Source organism: Phallusia mammillata, chromosome 1 (genome assembly GCF_965637545.1).
Source record: "Phallusia mammillata chromosome 1, kaPhaMamm4.hap1.1, whole genome shotgun sequence".
NCBI classification, from domain to species: domain Eukaryota; kingdom Metazoa; phylum Chordata; class Ascidiacea; order Phlebobranchia; family Ascidiidae; genus Phallusia; species Phallusia mammillata.
The window spans coordinates 33,906,304-33,929,241 of NC_137252.1; the positions used below are offsets into that span (position 1 = coordinate 33,906,304).

The following is a 22,938-nucleotide window of genomic DNA, read 5'->3' on the forward strand; positions in this document are numbered from 1 at the left end:
GTGCACCAAAGTTTTCATGCACACAATTTTTGTCCACTAAAGTATTTTTTACACAATACATTACAAAAATGTATTAACCATTTTTGATACTTAGCTTCGAAGACCAAAAGTGCAGAAGATGGCCAAGATTCTCGAGCTTGCTCAAAGCAGTTACTATCCAGCTCTGCGTGACATATTCACGGATGTAGTAGCAGGTATTACTGTAAATGGGTGTTCTACTTTTACTCCTCTAACATGTTTACAATATACAGCCTTGCGCGAAGCTCGAGATATCCAGATGCATCTGAAACCACTGCAGTCATTTCTGGATGACCTGGAACAAGTTGACTTTGCTGAGGTGGGTTTAAACTGAATTTTGAGTCCTTTAACTTTGAAATTTTGTTTTGGTTAGTTTTTTTGCATAATGTGTAACACTTGTTGCAAAAAATATCACTTTTGAGAAAAACTTTAATTTTTAGGCTGTTCCTAAACTGAATCCTTTGATGCATGTGATTTGCTTGATTTGGTCCATGTCAAAACATTACAACACTCCGATCAGAATCATCGTCCTGCTGAGGGAAATGTGTAACTTCCTCATTGAAGTGGTATGTCATAAATATAATGTGGAAAAATTTCATACTTTTATTCTCTACATCACTGATTATCAATCTTTTCCGGATCGAGTACCACCTGACAACTTTTTTTATCGCTGCATACCACCTAAAGTCTTAAACCCTGTTTGAATAGATAAACCCAGAAATAGGCCCATTTTCTTAACCTGGCTGGCATAGTTAGTAATTTCAAAAGAATGTCCAAAACACGAGTTTCGCAAACCAGGGCTGATCAGTTGGGTCAGTTGAGTTGCAATTTTAGATTGGACTTAAATTAGGTATCACAGGAATCTACTCGCATACCCCAGTTTGAGAACCACTGCTCTAAATCAATGATTTCCAATCCGCAGTTTCACTGGTTTGTGGCCCTTAAGTTTCCAAATAGTTTAAAATACTAAATACTACACTGCAATAACAAACACACTTTATGCAGCACCATAAATTAGTTTTGTTTTTGATTCTACTTTATTATGTCATTTCAATTTAAAGAATTAGTCTAATTGAGGTTGTGCATTTTCTGCAGTCTTGCAACTACTTGTCACCTGAAGATTTGCTAAAAGGTGAATTGGACGAAGTCATTGAGAGAGTCCAAAGCGCCATTAAAGTTCTTCATGCCTTCAAAGACAGTTTTCACCACTACAAGTCAATCATTGGTAACTTCTTTGAGGTAAGGTTTGAAATAGAATATGTGGATTGAATTTCAGTACAATAACACATGTATAAAAGCATTTATACTGATATAATGCCATTGAACTGGCTGCATTTTGGTTCCCAAGCTGTTACTTGGCCATTGTGGATCTGGGTATATTGTAGTTTATGCCCTGTTGTAACATCAAATAGAAGGGTCATTTGTCTTGTCACCCACAACTCTAATGGGATCTTACATGGCAAAACAGTCTGCACTATCTGCAGATAATTCACACCTAATTTGTGCAACTGGAAGTGAAGTTTCACCATCAAGGATGTATTTTTTGCTAAGATAGAAACTCTTTTTTTGTTTAGGATAAATCCAAAGTAAAGCAATGGAGTTTCTCCCCGGATTTGATCTTTTCAAGGTTGGATCGCTTTATTGAACGCCTGGATATAGTCATGGTGAGAAGTTGTTTTTGTTTAATACAGATTGAAAACATGGTTTAACTCATGATTGTGACAGGTTGAATCAACAAATGTTGCTTTTAGTGGCTTTAATTGTTTGATGTTGTGAGACTTAAACGTAGGGATAAAATAACTAAACATTATCAATACAACTTCTCTACGGAAAGGGGATTTATTATGATTGGGGTCCTAATGAACAAATGAACAAAAAGGTTTCCCACCCCAGATTTAACTAGTTTTTTAGTGTGCATCAGTCTTACTTTAGCAGTGTCAGGCTGTTTTAAGACTTTATGTGTGTTAAAACTTGTTACCTGTACATGATTTTTCCAAACAATTGGGCCTTACTCTTTTCCAGGAGTTTTTCTCTAGGAGCCAGGAGTTCATGAAGTTGGAAAAAATAGAATTTGGTGGGGTTAAAGGTCGTGTTCTCAGTCAACTTGTGCTCAACATATTTGAGAATTTCCAAGAAATCTACAAAGTATTTGGTGAACGCACATACAATCCGCTTGACCCTGAAGACCAGGTAGACAGTTTTTAAGTGGTTCTTAACCATTGACATAAAGGACACAATTTTATCAGTATTCTATTGGCCTAACTACTTACGATATTTATCATTTTTTGGAATTCTGACATGAATGTTTTTAATGTTGACACTGGTATCTGTTTGAAACTGGATTATTTTGATTTAATGTAACCGAGACTTTGCCTTAAGTACTGTCAAGCAACTTTGTGCTTTGAAAGTAAAAATGACAGCAAAAAGTGTTGTTGATTTCAAATGAACCTTAAGCAATACCTGTTATGTCCTTGAAAATAGAAAGACCACAAACTTTTTGAAAATAGAAGAACAAATTTTCTGCTGTTAAAAGGTTTGATAATTATAACAGCCATTAAACAAAAGCCACAAGACAACTTTTTGTAAAGTTGTCAAAAATCATAAATCGTTTGATTTATAATTAACACATTTTAGCTGAATTTGTTTCACTTGACCAAATAAGCTTAACTTTAAGCAATAGCTTATCTAAGTTTAACTTTAGTTCTTAAATTTGTTTTGAACTCAATTTCTAATACCTGTTTTTGTTGTTGCAGGCCTTCGTTCAGGACTTTGAATGTTTCACAGATAAGTTATGTGACCTGGAGAGACAACTTGCCAACATCATCTGTCAAGGATTTGATGATTGCTCGGGAATGGCATCAATTTTTAAAGTAATTACCAAGTCTGTTATTTGTATCAAATATTTGGTGGCAAATATAGGCCTTGAACATGAACAGATAGAGAGGAACATAATTACTTCAACAAGAAAACATGCACTTCAAGCCACATTTCGAAATCCACTTAGTTGGTTCAAACTTTAACAAAACAATACATCTGTGTCAAAGTCAGCAAACACGATAAATAGGGGATTGTAGTTCCTATGTGTGTGCATTGTTAGTTAATCACTAAAATATATTTATGTAGGGATTTATTGAATTAAAACTTGACTTTTTACCTGTAGATGCTGAGCATTTTTGGAAGTCTGCTTGAACGGCCGATCATCAAAGCAGACTTTGACCACAAATATCCACAGCTTTTGGATAAATTCAACCACAGTCTTGATCTTGCTAAGAGGATATTTGATGACCATGTTTCCGAATCTGCTAACCAGGTAAATCCATGGAATCAACTTTGGTTTATTGCCGAACTTTGAGTCCATGATTTTCGCAAAATGTGGTAAAATACTTTTATGGTAGAAGTTAGAAGTTTACAGTCACATTTTGTCACATGATTTACACTATATATAAGGCAAATGTACTAAAAAACAGCATTCGTTTTGTTAAAAAGCCAATTGTTTCCAGCCAATTTTAAACCTTGCCATAAGTGTTTATTTATTTTATTTTATAATTACATTACTCATAAATCCACTTTCACACTGTTTTACTTACAGATAAATTGATAGCATGTAATAATGAATATAATACTAAATATATACAGAGTTGCGATGATATGCCGAACCCCCTGCGTCCGTGCGTTCACAAGAACCAACCACCAGTAGCTGGGCAATTAAAGTGGGCACAGGAACTTAAAGACAGGATCACTTGGCCTATGGAGTGGTTCAAACACATCAAACACCCGTATGTTAACTCTAACTGTTTCACATATTTTAAATTTAGTGATTTTGTCAACATATTAAATGTTTGAAATGATACAATTAGTGTTGAGTTAGTGGTCCAGTGATGTGGGTGCAAACAGCCATGTTTATTTCTCCATTAAACAATACAATAAATATGTAAATCAGAGTCTGCCAGGCCTATTGAAGGTGCTATAACAAATCACTGGCAAGGCGAAGGCCAGCCTGCGGTTAAATTCAAACCAACGACAGAACCCTTTCCAGGACTCACGCACTACCAACTGAGTTACCCAAGCTCAGCAGTGAACTCTCTGAAAGTCGAATCACAAGCACCTTTGTCTGCCTTGTATGGACATCAGCTTTGTAGTAGGGATCGCCAGATTGATTTTTTTCCAATTTCTTGGCGTTTCCGATTTTTGATGTATTGTTTTGTTTGTCCTTTTCTGTTTCAATATTGCTAAATGTTTTGTGCAGGTGTTTGAAGACAGATGAAAGTGCGCTTGTCTTTGCCAAGCATGAACAAATGATAAAGCTCATTGAAGAGTAAGTTATTATTTTATGTTTGCTAAAGTTTTACACATGTTGTATTTTACCCTGTGATCTTTAAAGCCATATCCATATGAAACACCCAAGTTCTTATGAATAAAGGCTTGTTGAAAACTAATAAATTATAATCAGATACGAAGCAAAGATATATGAGCAATGGACAAGTGGTGTCGAGGAGGCATGCAAGTTTAATCTCGGACAACCATTACTGAAAAGAAACCCTGACACTAATCTCATTTCTGTCAACTTTGACCCTCAGGTAAATGGACAATTAGTTAATTTTCACAGGTTCCATGATTGAATTACTTTTAACATCTGGGTATAGTGTTTCATGATTATTTTTGGCCAACTCAGAATATAACAGTTAAACTCCTAATGGCATGACATAAAACTTTTTGCCCAAATGATTTTTATTGTAATACATTTTAGTTGGTTGCGGTTCTTCGTGAAGTTCGCTACTTGAAATATCTAGAGAGAAAAGACATTCCTGAAGTTGCCACCAATCTTTATGCAGACCATGACATGTTCAGAATGTACAGTGCAAACCTCGATCTTACAGTTGCCTGGTATAATGAGGTAAGTGTGATTTACATCAAACAACTCATAATAGATGTTGAGAAATGTCGGAAGCAATATGATTCTATGTAGTTTTTATGTTGTACTCATTTGTTTCTAATGGTAGATGGTTAGAATGTAGGTGCCCCTGCTTTTAAATTTCTTTTCTGCCTAACTTATCTTTGAATGTGTGTCTTTGTCACAGCTTAACAATGTTGTCAGAGATTGTTTAAAATATATCCTTTATTAGGTCCTGGAGCTCATTTTATGATGGGCCCACAAATCGCAAGGATTTTTCTTTACAATTTCTTTAACTAGCTCTTTATCAAAATAAATGTGATAGCATTTTTTTACCAAATACATTTGCTTCAAATATAAACCTAACCATCAGATGTAGAAAGTAAGGTCCACTGCAAAAGGACCAGAAACAAGGAATCAACACAAAAAGTATATTTAGGTTCGCAACACAATCCTAGATGTGGAATTTCCACTGGTTGAAGGTCAACTGAAGGACATCGACGAGGTTTTGTTGCAAGCTGAAACCACACTTTGCTGGAGATCAGAAGGTAAATAGCCAATGTTGATACTTATTACTAGTGATGCACCGAAGTTTCGGTTGGCCGAAACATTTCGGCCGAATACGCTGTTTTTCGATGTTTCGGTTTCGGCCCGAACTTTTTTGACAATTTGGCCGAAACCGAACTTTTTGATTGCATGGAATTAATACCCCGACTTTCATTTTCGCCATTACGAAACATCATAAATGAACTATTTGTTGTATCTATAAAATACCTGCCACATTGTCTGCGAAATATTACAAGTTTAGTGAAGCTTTCGCATTGTGAAATTGATTTTGGTTTGTCATAATTGAGTTCACTTGCATCAACAACAACAAGGTTAAGTTAAAAACACCCATAAGAAATGCGGTTTTAGGTTCGGCCTGATTCGGCCGAAATTATTCGGCCTCGTGGCCGAATATTCGGTTTCGGCCCGAACCTTTTTAGGGGGGTTCGGTGCATCACTACTTATTACTGTATGTAAAAAAATCCTGCATCAAAAAGAAACTTCCTACTTAACGTCAGTTTTGTCTTGCTATTGCATTGAGACCTGCACAGCTGCCTTCTTTAAGTTTCACTGTATCATTTTTTGATTTTGTTTAACTTAAACCCTGTCCCACAAGGGCAGGAACTTGGCCGAATGGCCTGGCGCGCCTGACCCATATACAGACATAAAACCTGATCGGGATTCGTCCTGGGTTCAAACCCTGTGAACGTCAAAGGGCAATTTTCAGTTCTCGGACTGTCGCCTGATTGTCGAAAAATACAATAAAAAAAACCCTGTCCCACAATGCTGTACTAGATGCTGAGATATGATTAGAACCCACTAGCTAAATAGCCCATACCAACTGTTAATCATTAATCTTTGTGGCAAGATGAGGTTTTTTTACTCAAAACCATAAATTGTTTGTACCTAAACATGTATTAAATTTTTGTAGATATTTGGACTTACATTCAAGAAACACGGGACAAGGTAAATGACTTGCAAGTCAGAGTTCAGAAAACTAAATCCAATGTTGAGATGATTGAAACCATCATGAAGGTATGTTAAGTGGATCATTAATGATTTGATCAGATGACGGTGTCAATCCATTGTGTTTACCTGTTTAAAAATTTATCCCCCTTTTTTTCAAAGCATTTGGGACTATTTTGTTTTTTCGGAAATTCTTTTTGTTGAATACCTTATTCCAAAAAAGGCCTACACTAGAATAGGCTGTACTGAACAGCTTTTTCAACACTTGTGTCTTAGTCATAGTTCGCCAGGCCTATTAAAGGTGTAGTATTGAATAAAGTCGGCCTCCCAAGCATTCAAGTGTGATAAGACGTAGACTAGGAAACCTAGTTTGCAGTAAGATTTAAAGCCAAAAAAGTAGCCTTTCTTGTCTTTAAAACACTGAAATCTTGTGTTGCACCAGACATGGAGTGAAACACCTTTGTTCGATCGCAAGCAATCTAACATCGGTGCTTTGCTGAGTTTGGATGACAGAAAAGATCGAATTGCCAAGCGATATGCAAGCATTGGGGCGGATGGTGAAAAAATTCGCAAATGTATTCAGGTAAACTGTCTGATCTTCTATGCTAATAGTTCACACATCTCAAAAATGTGCTTTTGAAAGCATGGTTGTAGTCAGTGGTGCCATTAAAATAACAATTACAAAACGTGTTTATTGACATTGAACAAAATTGGTGAAGCTTGGCTTTCAGGCCGTAAGGCTACATAAGCTCATGTGGCCAAAGTCTTGTTACCAACTGCACTGACAAGACCTTGTAGGATAACAGTGTACATTGTCTGTAGCACATTTATTGATATGTTACTGAATTGTTTGACTTAATACTTGTTTTGTCTTTTCAGGAAAATCTTGAATATTTTGGTGCTGATGCCAACACAGAAGTATGGCAAGCATATGTCAGTCATATTGATGATATGGTCATCGATGGTTTCTTCAATTGCATCTATTGTTCACTAAACTACTTCATTGATAACACTGAGGTACCAACATATTTATTTAATTGTACTTTACTACTTTGTTTGCTTTTATATTTAAAGTTTCTTATATTTATTTGTTTGTTTCATTTTTACTCTTCATGTGTGGGCAATGCCGGAATTTATTATGCTTGCAATCAGTCTGTTGTTGGGCTGACTGTTTTGTTGCAAGTCCATTGGATCAATTCAATTTTTTGAATTGGGGTGTCAATGACTTTTAGTTCAACCCATCAAAAAGGGTTGTAGTGATGCCACTTTGACTTCTCTTTTAGAAAACCACATGTGTTTGAGACCAGATTAAAACCCTCAACTGCATAAGCTCAAAGCAGTTGCGCTATTCCTTCTGCCATTTTGACTTGGCAATCTATGCCTTTTTATTTGTTACCACTGCTTTTGAAGCATCTGCCACTCATGCAAGTTTACGACAACCACATTGTTTTTGATTTACAGCATGATGTTCAACCTCTGTTCATTGCTGAGCTGGAGTTGCAAGTTCCTGAGATGGTTTTCAGGCCTTCGTTGGTAGAAGGAACACAGGATGGCTTCCTTGAGCTTATCAACAGTTTGTTGACCGACATATACAACATGAGCACTTTGGTGCCTCGTGTGGCACCTCAAGTTGGCCACGAACACTATCTGGTGAGTAAATTTGTGATAATTGTCAAAATTGCATGGACCATACTAAATAAAACATTTTTACAAACGATTAAGGAATCTAATTGGGTGAAATGTAGTATTTTATTGGCTGTGACTTTATTGTATTTCTGGATAATATAATTGTAACTTCAATACCAAAGATGATTTCCAGCACTCTATATCAATTGCAATATTTATACAGTATGATACTTACATACTTTGTGTTTACAATTTTATACTAACATCTCATAATGATTTTTTTATGATATAAACAAGTGACTTTAAAGGTTTTTGTCTAGTCTGGTGTTTCAATGTTAAATGGTTGCATTTGATTTCAATTATCTGGCAGTTTTACTTTATACATTAATTATATGTGTACTGATGTGTCATAACCAACGAAATCAAACTATTGTTGTTTTGTTATCAGGCTGACATGGAGGATATTGAGGAACTTGCCTCGATGAGAAACGACCTTCTAACCAGGGTACGCGATGTGATGGACAAGGCGATGGCTTATTCACAAGGATTTCTGGAGTATGGCAATCTTTGGACCGATGATCGCCAGGTATTTTAAGACACCACACTAAGTATTTGCCAAATTGTATTTTGCTTCAGTCAGGAAATATGTTTTTAAACATATATTTTTTTCACAACATACATATGCATCTGAAGATTTGCATTGTAAAATAACCTCATAATACAGTGTAGCTACAGTGCATTTAGTCATGATCCACCAATTGTGCTCTCCACTATTTTGCACTCCATAACGTTTCAGCGCTGCACAGCTATTTCCGACTTGTATGTGTTTTTTACCAAGCTTTTACCAATTTTTTACCAAGAAATAAACTCAACTCATACCACCCATATCGGTAAATCAAATAAACCAAAGCCCCAAAACGTCACATTGTAATGTGTTTGAAGGAATTCATGCGTCAGTTCCTCACATACGGTCACATTCTGACTCCAGAAGAAGTTGAAGCACATGCAGAGGATGGAGTACCAGAAACTCCTCCAACTCTCACACAGTTTAAGGAGCAGGTCAGTTCCCATGTGTCCGAGATTGCAGTTTGGTTTTAAAAACAGTTTAATTAAGTAATAAGTTAATAACCAACTACTTTTTTGTAAATGTTTAAAATTATATTGTACCCACAAGCAACAATTGCTGTAGTTTTTATGCCACTGTGCACAAATTGAACAATGCTTTTTTTTTCTCCCTCAAATTACCTATTTTAACTTTAACAACAAAATCGTAATGTTATGAATGTTAGGCTGAAATGTTTTTAGATTGGAAGGCCTACATGCTATGTTTAGCTTGTCATTGTTTGCATGTTTAACCCTTTTTGTTCTTTCCATAACAATTTGTTTGTTTTTTTCGCTGATGAAACCTTAATAGGGCGTTGATATGTTGATAGAAACAATATATTTGTTGGAAGACCATAAATGAGTTTATAAATTACTGCACATTTGATCACCAAGTCAACACAAGCTAAAGCACTTCATCTGTTTCTTACAGTTCCTCAAAATAATCTTTTATTCTTCTTGTTCAGATTGACTCATATGAGAATCAGTACCAAGTGATCAGCAATGTGAAACCCACGCAAGTATTTGATTCGTGGTTCCTCGTGCAAATCAAACCATTCAAGCAAGCTCTACTTAACACTGTCAAGAGATGGAGCTTTATGTTTAAGGAGGTGAGTGTAAAAATAAACCAACTATACAACATGGTTGTAGGCTCATGTCTACCCAAGTCTGTAAATGTTTAATTGGTAGAAGCTTGTGTGAAAATTGAACAACATACGGCGTAAAAATACTTGCTCAGCAATCTGATGTAATGTTTGGGCAAACTAAACACTTAGTTAATCAAATTTTTGACTTATTTTTGGTTTAATACAACTTTATGATCAATATCATTTTGTTAGCACTTCTTGCAGATACCATACCTTTTGTCGCAAAAACATGCTCTGGCTTTTAGTCTATCATACTTTTTTGAGTATACACACAAAATTGAGTGTATACTTCTGTACTGCAACATGGTATGAATAAACTGTTGCTGCCAGGTATAATGTATCAACAAATTTTTTAGCTCTTCCAGCAGTTTTTATTTTAATATGCCAACGTTTCGATGTCCCATACGAGACACCTTCATCAGGGTAATGACATAAATTGCAAACAGAAGTTATTGTAAAGCGAAAAGGGCGGCGAAACACACACACAAAACAGGGCAGTGGTAAAAAACGCAGTGCGCACCAATGGTCGAGTGATAACACCTAGCTCAATGGTGCAAAAGCGACCGATAAGTTATCAGCATTAGAACGTCCGTTTTAATGTTCATCATGTTGGTGTGGGAATGTATGTTCCACGATTCTGTAACATGGTAATCTTGCTTTTCCAGCACTTGATCAAACATGTGGAAAACAGCCTCTCAGATCTCAAAGACTTCATCAAGGTTGCAGACCAAGGTCTGGGCAAACCCATAGAGGAAGGAGATTACAATGGATTAGTTGATTGTATGGGACATCTCATGGCTGTGCGTGATCGAACTGAAAACACAGATGTTATGTTTGAACCTCTCAAACACACCATTGAGTTGCTGAAGGTATGTAACTTGGTTTGTAGGAATTTATCATTTATTGTCTTTAGCCAAACTTTGGTATAACGGCACAATACTTGAATTGAAGCAGCTGCACAATGTTGTGACATTATGCTTGTGGCTGTGGCACTTAATACTCAATTTCAACAGTCTTAATGTTGTGAGGATTGGCTTTAAACTCATACTGTAACGTCAGAGATGCATGTGACCCTTTGTTTGGCACCACCTGTTTATAGGGCCTCAAGCATGCTGATTTATTTCAATGTGGAAAGAAATGTTCTTTCCTCAAAATTATGAGTGCTAGAAACTGGTTAGTTACTATAACGGAGTGCAAACAATAGAAAATGGTTAAAAATGCCCCCTTTAGGTGGTTACACTTATGCTTTGACACAGGTGCATTTTATACATTGAGTCTAAGAATTTGCATTAAATCTTTGTAACCGATTCTTAGGTATATGATCAAGAAATGTCAGAAGAAGTCCACCAGCTTCTTCAGGAGCTTCCTGAACAGTGGACCAACACTAAGAAACTGTCAGTTACTGTGAAACAAGCTGTTGCACCATTACAAGTAAGTGATCATGCTTAAACTGATTTTGACAGTTTGGTTTTTTTTTTGGCAGATTTTTTTTATATAACTTACATACTATTTGCAACAGATGCCATTACTATATAACTCATAAAATTTGCCATATATGACTGGGGAGTCCAAGCCAAGTCAGAACCTGAGTACTCGGTGCCAAGCGTTTTTGATCGGTGCTTGGTGGAGCAGTTGCACAAACTGACCCGAGCAATAAACTTGCATATTCATGTCCCGCTAACATGCAAGGCTAGTATTCGAAAGGGCATCCAAGAACAAAAATAGAACAAAAAATAACAAAAATAAGTGTTGCCTTGTGGAAAAACCCTTACTTGTGGGACCTGTCCAGCCTGATTCACTGCTGTTAATGTTAACATGTAAAATTATTGTTTTGACTGCCAACATAACTATATATATTAACATTTCCTGACAAACTAAGCTAATATGTACATTTCACAGGCCAATGAAGTTTCCATTATTCGTCGCAAATGCACAAGCTTCGATGTTAAACAGCACGAACATCGCGAGCGTTTCCGTAAGGAGCTCACATTCAGATACGACTGTGAAGATCCATATTCCTTATTAGACACAATGCACGCTGAGATACTTGACCTTGAGAAGGAAATGTTTGATCTTCATGAGTCTGCCGGACTGTTCGAAGTCAATGTTCCTGATTACAAACAACTTAAGGTTTGATGCTGTGTTTTTGCTTAATAGGTTCAAAATGTATGAGTGTGTCACTTATGGCCACAGAAAGGAGCTTCACGATTTATTGTAAAGATATGTTTGTAAGTTTAAACTTATTTTGTCTATTTTGTTGTACTGTGTAACATTCATGCTTAGTAGCAAGCGTAAAAAAAAAGTTTTGTGGTTTGCACTTTTTGGCAAAGAAAATCAACATGGGTTTTTCATGAAAACAAATGAATTTTTTTGCAAGGTTTTGTTTTTGTTTTCCTAAAAAAGATGTTTTTCTAGCTTTTTCATAATCATACAGTAGTTACACCATCGATATTTACCCATGTCATTATCAGTTGTGCGTTTTTCCGCCAGGCATGTCGACGAGAGGTAGGCATATGCAAGGGTGTCTGGGATCTTGTGGACTTGGTCAGATCCAGCACTGATGATTGGAAAACTACACTGTGGGCTGATATTAATGTTGAACAGATGGACATCGACTGCAAGAGATTTGCAAAGGTACATCGGTGCATAACCACCATAACTCCTAACCCTTAATCAAGTTCATCATATGCACACATACTACCTGTGTTGTATTGTTTTAAATCTGCTGTGTATCTTTGTTGACCAAAGTCCTCTTTAAACCTGTTTTACAATGGGGCTTGTGATTCGACTTTCGGTGGCTTCTCCACTGAGCCTGTGTAGCTCAGTTGGTAAAGCGCGAGTCCCAGAAAGACTCCTGTCGTGGGTTCGAATCCCACCGCAGGCAAGATTTTTCTAGCCTGTGCCTTGCCTTATGGTAATGCTTGGGAAACCCGCTAATTGGGTATAATACCTTTAATAGGCCTGGCGTATTATGATTTATTGATAAGTGTGCCATGATTGCTGGTCTGCATTGAGGCTTCAGGGCTGATACCATTATGAACAAATTTATTTTAGTTAACCCTTTTTATGTAGGATATCAAGCCACAAATTCGTATTTACATGTCCATGGGGTTAAACAGCAGCAGGTCATCCTGGTAAAAAATATGTTGCATGTCTGTATATTATAGGATATCAGAACGTTGGACAAAGAGGCGAGGGCATGGGATGTGTTTGGAGGGCTCGATGCGATGGTTAAGAACATGATCACATCACTGAGGGCTGTCGGCGAATTGCAGAACTCTGCTATCAGAGACAGACATTGGCACGAACTAATGCAAGCCACCAAGGTAGGGAAATCCACAATCATTCCTACGACTTCTTACAAATAAATTCATTTTGTATCAACTGACATAATAATGAAGAACTATTTATACTGTATTAATGTGTTTTATGGTTTTATCAAATAGCGTTTTTCCTGTTTTCATTTCAAAAAAGTGTTTTTGCAGTTAAATTAAAAATTTTTGGATAAAATTTGCAGTAAATTAGGTAAAATTACTGCAACTAAGGGCCAAAATATGTGAAAATTCCTACACTTTCTTATGTTGTTGTACAATTGCATGATATGTTTGTATGAACGTAGGTGAAATTCTCGATGAATGAAACCACCACTCTTGCTGATCTGCTGAAACTAAACCTTCACAACTTTGAGGATGAAGTTAGAGAGATTGTCGACAAAGCTGTAAAAGAAATGGGAATGGAAAAGGTAGGATGACAGATTCTGCAGAACTTTAAATTAACACCACAGAGTGAGACAACAGTCTGACTGTAAAATTCTTTTTATTCCTCATGATGAAAGTAATTTTGCCTCAGAACCTAGGTAATGTAGGTTTGGTGCAAAGTTTCTGCTGTAAACATATTTACATTTTTGATTTTTAGAAAGTTAGGGACTTGCAATTGAGTCAAACGATCAGGTTTTACTCAGTCTAAGCAATGCCATGAGAGATGGGATTAGAACCAACAACCGTGGGGGAAAAGTTTAATCAAAACTTAATGTTTTGTTTGTTGCAAAACACCCTTCTTTTTGTCAAGGCTCAGGGGTGTATTGTAGTGTCAGACATGCAAAATACTACAATGGAATAGTTGCCACATTTACTCTTTTTTGAAAATAAAATATTACCAAATAGTAATGATGGATGACATGCCCAAAACAGTTTATAGAATGAATGAATCCAAATTAGATAAGCCATTTTACGTAATGTGATAATGTTTGCAGACCTTAAGAGAGTTGGATGTGACTTGGGCATCGATGGACTTTGAATACGATCGTCATCAACGAACACAATCTCCTCTCATCAAGAGTAGTGAGGAACTGGTTGAGACCCTGGAAGACAACCAGGTATGTTGTTTGTGTGTTGAAAATAGACCGGTTCAACTGTGTATTATGCTGTAATCAGCTGAACTTTCATGGACAACTTACTTTAGTAACATAAAATAAATGCTTGACTGTTTTTTCTATAACTTTGGTTTCCCTCCTAGCATTTTGTTTATTTGTGTTTTCATTGCATTGATCTATAGCCACATGTCCCATTGGCAGCAAGTTTTGAATAAAAATTGTTTTAAACTTTTCCACTTTTTATACCAATAAAGTTTTTTTTTTGTCATAAATTAATACTCTCAGTATATTTTTAAGTTTCTTGTTAGCCTGGTATTTTTCTCAGTCTTTTGAAGGCTCTGCTGACTCTAAAATCCTTGAGGTTCGTAACTTAATTTTAACACTTTGTTCTTAAACAGGTGCAACTACAAAACCTGATGACATCAAAGTACATCGCTCACTTTCTTGAGGAAGTCTCAGGTTGGGTGCAGAAGCTTTCCACAGCCGACTCTGTGCTCTCAATATGGCTTGAGGTGCAGAGAACATGGTCCCATCTTGAGAGCATCTTTATCGGCTCCGAAGACATCCGTGCACAGTTACCACAGGATTCAAAGAGATTTGATGGAATTGACAGAGATTTTAAAGGCATGCCTTTTTTTAAATGTTTGTGTCTTCAATCGTTTTTATGGTTGGTTGGCTAACTTTGTGTGTAATGTGTACAATTTTATAAAAAACACAATATCTTTAATTAGATTTTTAAACACTTTACAGATAAGCAATTACAATGATTGTACTTTATTAAATATTGTAAATTTGTGTTTTCTATGTTTGCATGTAGTGTAAGTGCGGCATGAAAAAAGCATTGCAAAGTACTAGTTGGATAATTGAATGTTATTAGATTCTTTCATGTTAAACTTCGCTTCAATAAAAACAAACAAATGAACAGGTTTACAAGCATTTGTATGACTTAAATTGCATTTTCGTTTTATTCATCAGAAATTATGGCTGATGCTGTGAAGACCCCTAATGTGATTGAAGCCACCAACAAAAAGGGGCTTTATGAAAGATTGGAAGATTTACAGGTGCAGGCTAATAGTGGATTAAAAAAATTGTTTACTGTATTTTTTGGTGATTTATTGGCAATGCTTTGCATAGTCTGATTAAGCGCAAAACATCATCTTGAAAGATACTTTTTTGTTTCATTATAGTGCAAACTGACATTGTGCGAGAAAGCTTTGGCTGAATATCTTGAAACAAAACGACTTGCCTTTCCACGATTTTACTTCGTCTCATCCAGTGATCTGCTTGATATTCTATCTAATGGAAATAACCCTGTTGAGGTAAAGTAAAATAACAGACTTATGAAACCCTCAAATTTAGTTGATTGTGTTCAGCATAAAGTTCTTGGGGACTAAGTGGTACTACCATTAGGCTCAGTCAGTGTCAGACAGTCGTCAAATTCTTTGCTTCATTGACACTATACTAAAAATAAATGCAGAGGGTGTCCTTAAAATATGACATATAGTATGGTCACATTTGAAGTAGCACTTTATGATAGATCTTATGGCTTATATTTACTGCAACTTATTGTTATTATCACAACATTTTTAAGGTTTGCCGTCATCTTGCCAAATTGTTTGACAACACGGCGAAACTGAAGTTTGAAGAAGATGAAAGTGGTAACGCGACCAAACAAGGGTTGGGAATGTACAGTGGAGAGGACGAGTACGTTCCGTTCAGTTATGAGTGTTCATGCACGGGACAGGTGAGGGCAACTTTTCATCATTAATAGAAAGCAGTTACTAGTGTTCAAGCTTGTCCTAAAAATTATTGGGCTGTCTGTTTTATTGCAAGTCTGTTGAATCAATAAAGCTTTGAACAAGCTTAATAATCTTACGGGGACAACTCTAATAGCATTTATTTTCAGATTTGTTAAGCATTGGCATCTTAATTGTTAAAGTGATTTTTATGTTACAGACATTAAACATTACAATCAATTATTTTGCCAAAATAATTAGTTTGTCAAACATGACTTTTGTAAACAACTGTAGATTGAAGAACAAATTAGTAAAAGTAACCGGCTTGTCTGTATTGAGACCAAACAAACACGTTAATCGCCCCGATGATTAAATGTTTGTGAGCAAATTGATTTTTGTCTAGGTTGAAGTTTGGTTGAATAAAGTGATGGACGTGATGAGAGCTACAGTGAGAAATGAGATGGCAGATGCTGTGGTGACTTATGAAGAGAAGCCAAGAGACCAGTGGTTGTTTGATTATCCTGCACAAGTTGCTCTTACATGCACACAAGTCTGGTGGTCTACAGAGGTATGTACTTGTTGCCTGTGCATTATAACCTAAGCTTTTCTGATATCAACCCTAAAACACAAGTGATCACATATTTTAAATCTTTTGTCTGTAAAGTTCAACATGTCAAACCTCCAAAATCAAACAGTTTGTTTGTTTCATTTTATCGTATGTGGGTGGTAAATTTTCGAAAAATGTCTGTTTGGCTGAAACGCTTTTGTTATTATGGAATCTCCCACAGACAATAGCTTGTGAAAAGAAAGATTATTGCTTCGAATCAGTTGAATATGTAGACTGTTTCGTAAAAAAAACGGGTACAAAGCATAAATCATTTATTTCAATCAACAGAAATATATATTTTGCCTTATATAAACAGGCAGCATCAGTTTTGTATTCAAATATAATCTGTGTCTTTTTGGTATTGTTTTTCAAAATATATTTGGACTTTTTTTACTTTCTTTAATGCCAACCCATCAGTTTCAACTAGGTTAGAACTATGCTGCTTAAGTTACTTATTTAAAGAAGCACAAAATATCCAGATGAGATTGCAACCCTCTGAGTAAAGGTGGTAGTCTCATTTAGTCAGCCATTTTAGTGACTAAAAGATTTGTTGACATTTTAATAGGATAGGCCGACCCAAAACCTGATTACTCGGTGCTCATTGTTCGACTGAGCAGTTGCACAAACTCACATGAGCATTAAATTTGCTGATCCATGCCCTGTTTTGAAATGACTGTTCGAAAGAGTAGCCATGAACAAAAATCCTTTTTTAAATGTGTTAGATGTTAGAAAACTGCATGTGGTTGGGGCCTGTACAGTTAAAACACATTGCAGGCAACAGAAAGAGACCTTTGGAAGCGACAAAACATTTAGAATAGAATTATGAATGGTTGTGGCATTACAAGCAGAGCACCGGGCATTAACACAGTTTTGGTTCATCCCTACTTTTTAAAATGCTGCACTTACAATAAATTTTCCACATGTAGGTTGGTATTGCCTTCGCTCGACTTGAGGAAGGTTATGAAAATGCCCTCAAGGATTATTACAAGAAGCAAGTTAACCAGCTCAACACTCTTATCACTCATCTGATTGGAAACCTAAGCTCGAATGACAGACAGAAGATTATGACAATTTGTACAATCGATGTACATGCTCGAGATGTTGTAGCAAAACTAATACAACAAAAAGTTAGTGGCTGTTTTCTACTTCAACATTTAGTCAGTAGATTTTGTTGTGTTGCTTGTTATAGAGTCTTGGCATATTTTTAGATTTAAATTTCTGATAAGCAACATCCCGTGTTTGCAGTTATGAGATTTATTTCATTTTTATATTGACAACATTATGCCATTCAATTATTTAATGACCTGCTGTTTTGACTGTGATGTTAATTGTTTTTTAAACAATCCTCAGCATTTAGGTCAGGGGTGGGCAACCTATGTTACTGTAGGGCCAATTATAAATGTCAAAATTGGATCGCGGGCCGCATATGTGTACAACAAAAAGTGATTTTGCTTTGTTTCTTACCAAATATGCTTAACTACAAGTATAATTCATATTTGATTCTAGCCACATTTTGCCAGGTCGCAGGAAACTAGCATCAGGCACATTAATCAGCTCAAAAATATGTAATAATTGGCCTCTTTGCCAGTACTTTTGAAATCCAAGAGTCTGTGCGGGCCGCACAACCTTCAATGAAGGGCCGCAGGTTGCCAACCCCTGATTTATGTGATACATATTTACTAAAAAACTATACATTTCTGTGAAATAAAACTTGATCAATTCTAGTTGGGTGTTATACATTAGTTTTTACTTTGTATATTTTATCAACATCACTATTTGCTATTTTCCAGATTGAGAGTGCCAGTGAGTTTGTGTGGCAATCACAACTACGTCATCGGTGGGCAGATGAACAGAAACATTGTTTTGCCAACATTTGTGATGCACAGTTCTTATACTCCTATGAATATTTGGGCAACACCCCTCGACTGGTTATTACACCGCTAACTGATCGGTACGTTTGTTTGAAATGATACGTTAGTTCTGATAGTTTGGAATGTTTAGTGCTTACAATTTATAAATTTACTTCTATAATAAAAAAAATTCAAATAAAAACTCCTTAAAAAAGATTATTTTTTTTACCATATGACCCTGACAAGTTGTATAGTAAAATGTTTATTAAACAATTTTGTTGTTTGTTTTTAGTAAAAAGCCACCCTGATTTATTTATTTTTAAAGAAAATATTTAAACATTATCGTTGTTCTTTGCTCTAATTTTTATTTATAAGTTTATTCAACATGTCACTGATGATGGCATAAACAATTACAGAGTGCTTTACCGAAATTCATATTAGTTGTTACATTATTTAAACCAGTGTGTTTCCCACCAAAGTTATAAAAATACATATACTTAAAGATATGGTGGACAACACAAAGTTTTGAATATTCTGAGCAACTAGATCAGGGGTCTCAAACATGCGGCCCGTGGGCCGAATGCGGCTCTCTAAGAGTTTTTGTGCGGCCCGTGAACTAACTTTGAAAAGTTATGAGTTTTACTCAAGCAGAATACCCTGTCAAACCAGTAAATTCAAGCCATACAATCATTCTCTATTAGTGGTATATGCAACGTTTTTATAGGATGATTGAACGAGCTCGTTTTTTAAATCAGCAATTGCAATTGTTGTGTCATATTTTATACATTGTTGTGGCATTGTAGGCCATTATTTCCACACAAAGCAACATAGCACAGTTGACTCTTTCACTTTGCTACACTTAAAATCTGTTTGTTATTTATTACAATATTGTTTTTAATATTTAATGGCATGAATGAACAAGGGACGCATCAGCATAAAGATGCTGCTATTTGAATACATTGTGTTTACTGGGGATTGTTTGTCCTTTTTGTGATCTCGTTAGTGACTGACCATACTTTTAAATACAACGGCAACGAGCATACAACAAACCTGTTTTGCTTTCACACTTACTATAGAACTACAAGCGCTTCTCGAACTGTGAAGTATTTGTATTATTTAGGATTTTTTTCTATCAAGTTATGTCCCATTGTTTGTTTGGGGAGAGGCGATTTTGAGCCATGGCCTTGAAAAGGGGGCAGACCCCTGATTTAAACTGTTACTTCTTGCAGATGTTACATTACGCTTACCCAGTCTCTTCATCTTATCATGGGTGGAGCCCCGGCGGGTCCAGCAGGGACAGGAAAGACAGAAACCACGAAAGATCTTGCTCGTTCGCTCGGTATAATGGTGTATGTGTTCAACTGCTCTGAGCAGATGGATTACAAGTCAATTGGCAACATTTACAAGGGATTAGCACAGACCGGAGCTTGGGGATGTTTTGATGAGTTCAACAGAATCTCAGTTGAAGTGTTATCTGTCGTCGCTGTACAGGTACAGACAATTTAGGGTAATTTAATCATCCGTTTAACTACATAGGGATCATAAATCCCAACCTTAGCCTTTTGTGAGGAAAATTGTCTGGTAAAAATCTTTGCAAATCTGTCATGCAATTAACTGTCTGTATGTTTCGATTGTGTCTTGTGGAGTTTGGTATGGGTTAAGTGTTGCTGTGTTGGCATACACAAGCACATTTATTTGTAATGGTCAGTGCTTAAGTTGACCTGGTGTTGGTAATTGGTAATAGTTGGTGAAGTAGAAAAAATACTAACAACAGTATATTTATAAGCAATAAGTGTAACAAATGTCACCTCTTTTTGTTAATAAATTTAGTAAAAATTCGAAATGATGGATAAATAGTTTTTTTAACACTGCAACACAATACATTTTTGCAAAGGTGAAGTCGATTCAAGATGCGATCAGGTACAAAAAGAAACGATTTATCTTCCAAGGTGAGGAGATTTCTCTCATTCCTACTGTTGGAATCTTCATCACTATGAACCCTGGATATGCTGGAAGAACTGAACTGCCCGAAAATCTTAAGGTGAGTACATTTTTCTGAACATGTGCCTGTCACTCATGGTCAGCTGGTCTTAACCTGGGTCTACTCGATCCCATAATTAAAAATTTTGCTTGTACAATCATAATAGCTTTAAAAGCACATAATATCATTAAAATAATATTTTCACTTTACCACATCTTTTGTTAAAATCTGAATTTGTTACACACCTGTAAATATAATATCATAAGTTGGGAAATCTTTATTTCCAGGTTAAACTCAGTTGACAATCTTGTGAATAACAAATATTTTTCACTAAAAAAGCATCTTCAGTGTATGTAAAGGGCAATGGAAAGGGATTAAAATTAGAAAAGGCTAATAGTACTTTCACAAACAAGATGTTTTTCTTAAATGAATATCTTAAAATTTAGTCATCTATTTTAAAAACAACTGCTTTTTATATAAACTTCTTATAAATAAGGGGAAGCATTTTGATGCATATTTAAAATGAATTGTTATTTAAAATACTAATGTTTTGTCTGTAGGCATTGTTCCGGCCATGTGCTATGGTGGTCCCAGATTTTGAACTCATTTGTGAAATTATGTTGGTGGCTGAGGGATTCCTAGAAGCTCGAATCCTAGCTCGAAAGTTTATCACTCTGTACACACTCTGCAAGGAGTTGCTTTCCAAACAGGACCACTATGATTGGGGGTTACGAGCGATCAAATCAGTGCTCGTGGTGGCTGGTGCACTCAAACGTGGAGATAAAGAGAGGCCTGAGGAACAGGTATTTGAAAAATGGTTTCAGCCCAATTGTGCTGCTGCTGCTCTTTTAGAGTCCAAACTAAGCTGTATTCAACTCAAAAAAGCAGTTTATGGTTTGTATTTGTTTGTGGGAATTGATTATTGTTTATGAGCGAGTGTGATTTTCTGTGAGAAAAACAAAAACGACAAAAAAACAAAACATACATTTTTCCCCAAGCTTTCACAGATATTGTTTAAAAAATAAACCAAACTATACAAATAAAGTACATTCCCATAATTTGATTATCTAAAAAAATCAAAAGATTTGATAAATGTGTTTTAAACCAACTACAAACTCCAAAGCAGGTTTGTTTTGGTAACAACTTTTATTTGATTAATAATCTCAAATCCAGTCACATAATGATGTTCAGCATTCAACAGGCATTATACTTTGTTTCCTTCTCCAGGTATTGATGCGAGCACTTCGTGATTTTAACATTCCTAAGATAGTAACAGATGACATGCCTGTCTTCATGGGGTTGATAGGAGATCTTTTTCCTGCACTCGACGTTCCTCGAAAACGGGATTTGGATTTTGAGAAAATGTGTAAACAAGCTGTACAGGTGGAGAACTAAGTTTGTTTAATTGCTGTTTTTCGATACCACCTTTGTATTGGTTTTAAGATTGTTTATACAGTTGTGTTACTACAATTTCTTTGCCAAGAAATAACGCAAGAACTTAGAGTATTTAAGGAAGTATCTCTATTCCTCTTTACAATCTTTCTGCACAAAATCTGTACACATTTCAATTAATAAAACAATTTATAATAGTGCAAACTGTTTTGACCAGGGAGTCGAAGTGGAACTAAACCTGAACCCGCGAACCGGTTTGAGCGGTTAATTTCATTAAACCCCAACCGAACCCCAACCGCTAATTACGATTTTCTAAAAACCCGAACCGGAGTTGAACCGCATATTTTGTTGGGCGTTGGACCCGAACCGGAACCGAACCAGTAAAAAATGCAATGTGTTTTACATTTTGCGATTTTTTTTCAAAACAGCGTACTGAAGAATACACGAGATAACACTTACAGGGCGTGTCAAAATAACAGCGCACCGGCAAAATTATTTTGGAGTTTGATAAGGCCAGGTAGATGATGGGTAGAACTAAATTAAAGCGAATAAAAATTTGAACCGGTTTAAAAACCGAAAACCGGTTCTGACCGGATAATTTGCCCAAACCGGAACAACACCCAAACCCGAAAATATACATTTTTAAAAACCTGAACCGAACCTGTTCCTTTAAAAACAAAACGAACTGAACCTGAACCCATATGACAAGCGGTTCGACTCCCTGGTTTTGACCAATATATTATTGATACAATGTGGCCTGAACCCAACAAAACAGGGGTATAGATTCTCATTAAATAAGTACATGGTTGTTTACCAAAACATTAAAAAATGATACCTTTTATATGGGCCAATATATTTAGCTTGAACATGAAAAGATGTTTGAAAACATTAATACTTAAAACCTGTCGAGTGGTTGTTTATGTCACAAAACAAGCGATTTTATAATTACTTATCTTCATGTAGGACTTGAAACTACAAGCTGAGGACAACTTTGTGTTGAAACTCGTCCAACTTGATGAGTTGTTGTTTGTCAGACATTCTGTGTTTGTGATTGGGAATGCTGGGACAGGAAAAACACAGGTTTGTGTTGTGAATGACATAAATGTGTTACGGTATGGCTTGTTGGTTGTGTAGTTAGATATTGTGCTACTACTTTTGTGGCAAAACTGGTCAAGATATTTAAAATGTGTGACCGAATCAAATCT

The 22,938-nt window shown here is 36.0% G+C and overlaps 1 protein-coding gene across 2 annotated transcripts in view; it reads left to right on the top strand.

Annotated features, from left to right (window-relative positions):
* Positions 1–22,938, top strand: part of LOC145215941 (dynein beta chain, ciliary-like) — a 57,018-nt gene that overhangs the window by 3,350 nt on the left and 30,730 nt on the right. For both annotated transcript variants that reach the window (XM_080084462.1, XM_080084463.1), the window contains exons 6-44: positions 95–194; positions 252–337; positions 459–584; positions 1,114–1,257; positions 1,593–1,682; positions 2,041–2,208; positions 2,772–2,888; positions 3,179–3,328; positions 3,655–3,794; positions 4,265–4,333; positions 4,469–4,595; positions 4,766–4,912; positions 5,349–5,457; positions 6,387–6,490; positions 6,864–7,004; positions 7,301–7,438; positions 7,883–8,071; positions 8,496–8,633; positions 8,990–9,106; positions 9,616–9,759; positions 10,461–10,664; positions 11,110–11,226; positions 11,695–11,925; positions 12,286–12,429; positions 12,963–13,121; positions 13,415–13,537; positions 14,048–14,170; positions 14,566–14,791; positions 15,143–15,228; positions 15,355–15,486; positions 15,759–15,911; positions 16,307–16,471; positions 17,437–17,637; positions 18,301–18,461; positions 19,590–19,851; positions 20,255–20,401; positions 20,902–21,144; positions 21,569–21,724; positions 22,697–22,813. In XM_080084462.1, the coding sequence (XP_079940588.1) occupies positions 95–194; positions 252–337; positions 459–584; positions 1,114–1,257; positions 1,593–1,682; positions 2,041–2,208; positions 2,772–2,888; positions 3,179–3,328; positions 3,655–3,794; positions 4,265–4,333; positions 4,469–4,595; positions 4,766–4,912; positions 5,349–5,457; positions 6,387–6,490; positions 6,864–7,004; positions 7,301–7,438; positions 7,883–8,071; positions 8,496–8,633; positions 8,990–9,106; positions 9,616–9,759; positions 10,461–10,664; positions 11,110–11,226; positions 11,695–11,925; positions 12,286–12,429; positions 12,963–13,121; positions 13,415–13,537; positions 14,048–14,170; positions 14,566–14,791; positions 15,143–15,228; positions 15,355–15,486; positions 15,759–15,911; positions 16,307–16,471; positions 17,437–17,637; positions 18,301–18,461; positions 19,590–19,851; positions 20,255–20,401; positions 20,902–21,144; positions 21,569–21,724; positions 22,697–22,813 (5,694 nt within the window). The remainder of the gene's footprint in view (positions 1–94; positions 195–251; positions 338–458; positions 585–1,113; positions 1,258–1,592; positions 1,683–2,040; positions 2,209–2,771; positions 2,889–3,178; positions 3,329–3,654; positions 3,795–4,264; positions 4,334–4,468; positions 4,596–4,765; positions 4,913–5,348; positions 5,458–6,386; positions 6,491–6,863; positions 7,005–7,300; positions 7,439–7,882; positions 8,072–8,495; positions 8,634–8,989; positions 9,107–9,615; positions 9,760–10,460; positions 10,665–11,109; positions 11,227–11,694; positions 11,926–12,285; positions 12,430–12,962; positions 13,122–13,414; positions 13,538–14,047; positions 14,171–14,565; positions 14,792–15,142; positions 15,229–15,354; positions 15,487–15,758; positions 15,912–16,306; positions 16,472–17,436; positions 17,638–18,300; positions 18,462–19,589; positions 19,852–20,254; positions 20,402–20,901; positions 21,145–21,568; positions 21,725–22,696; positions 22,814–22,938) is intronic.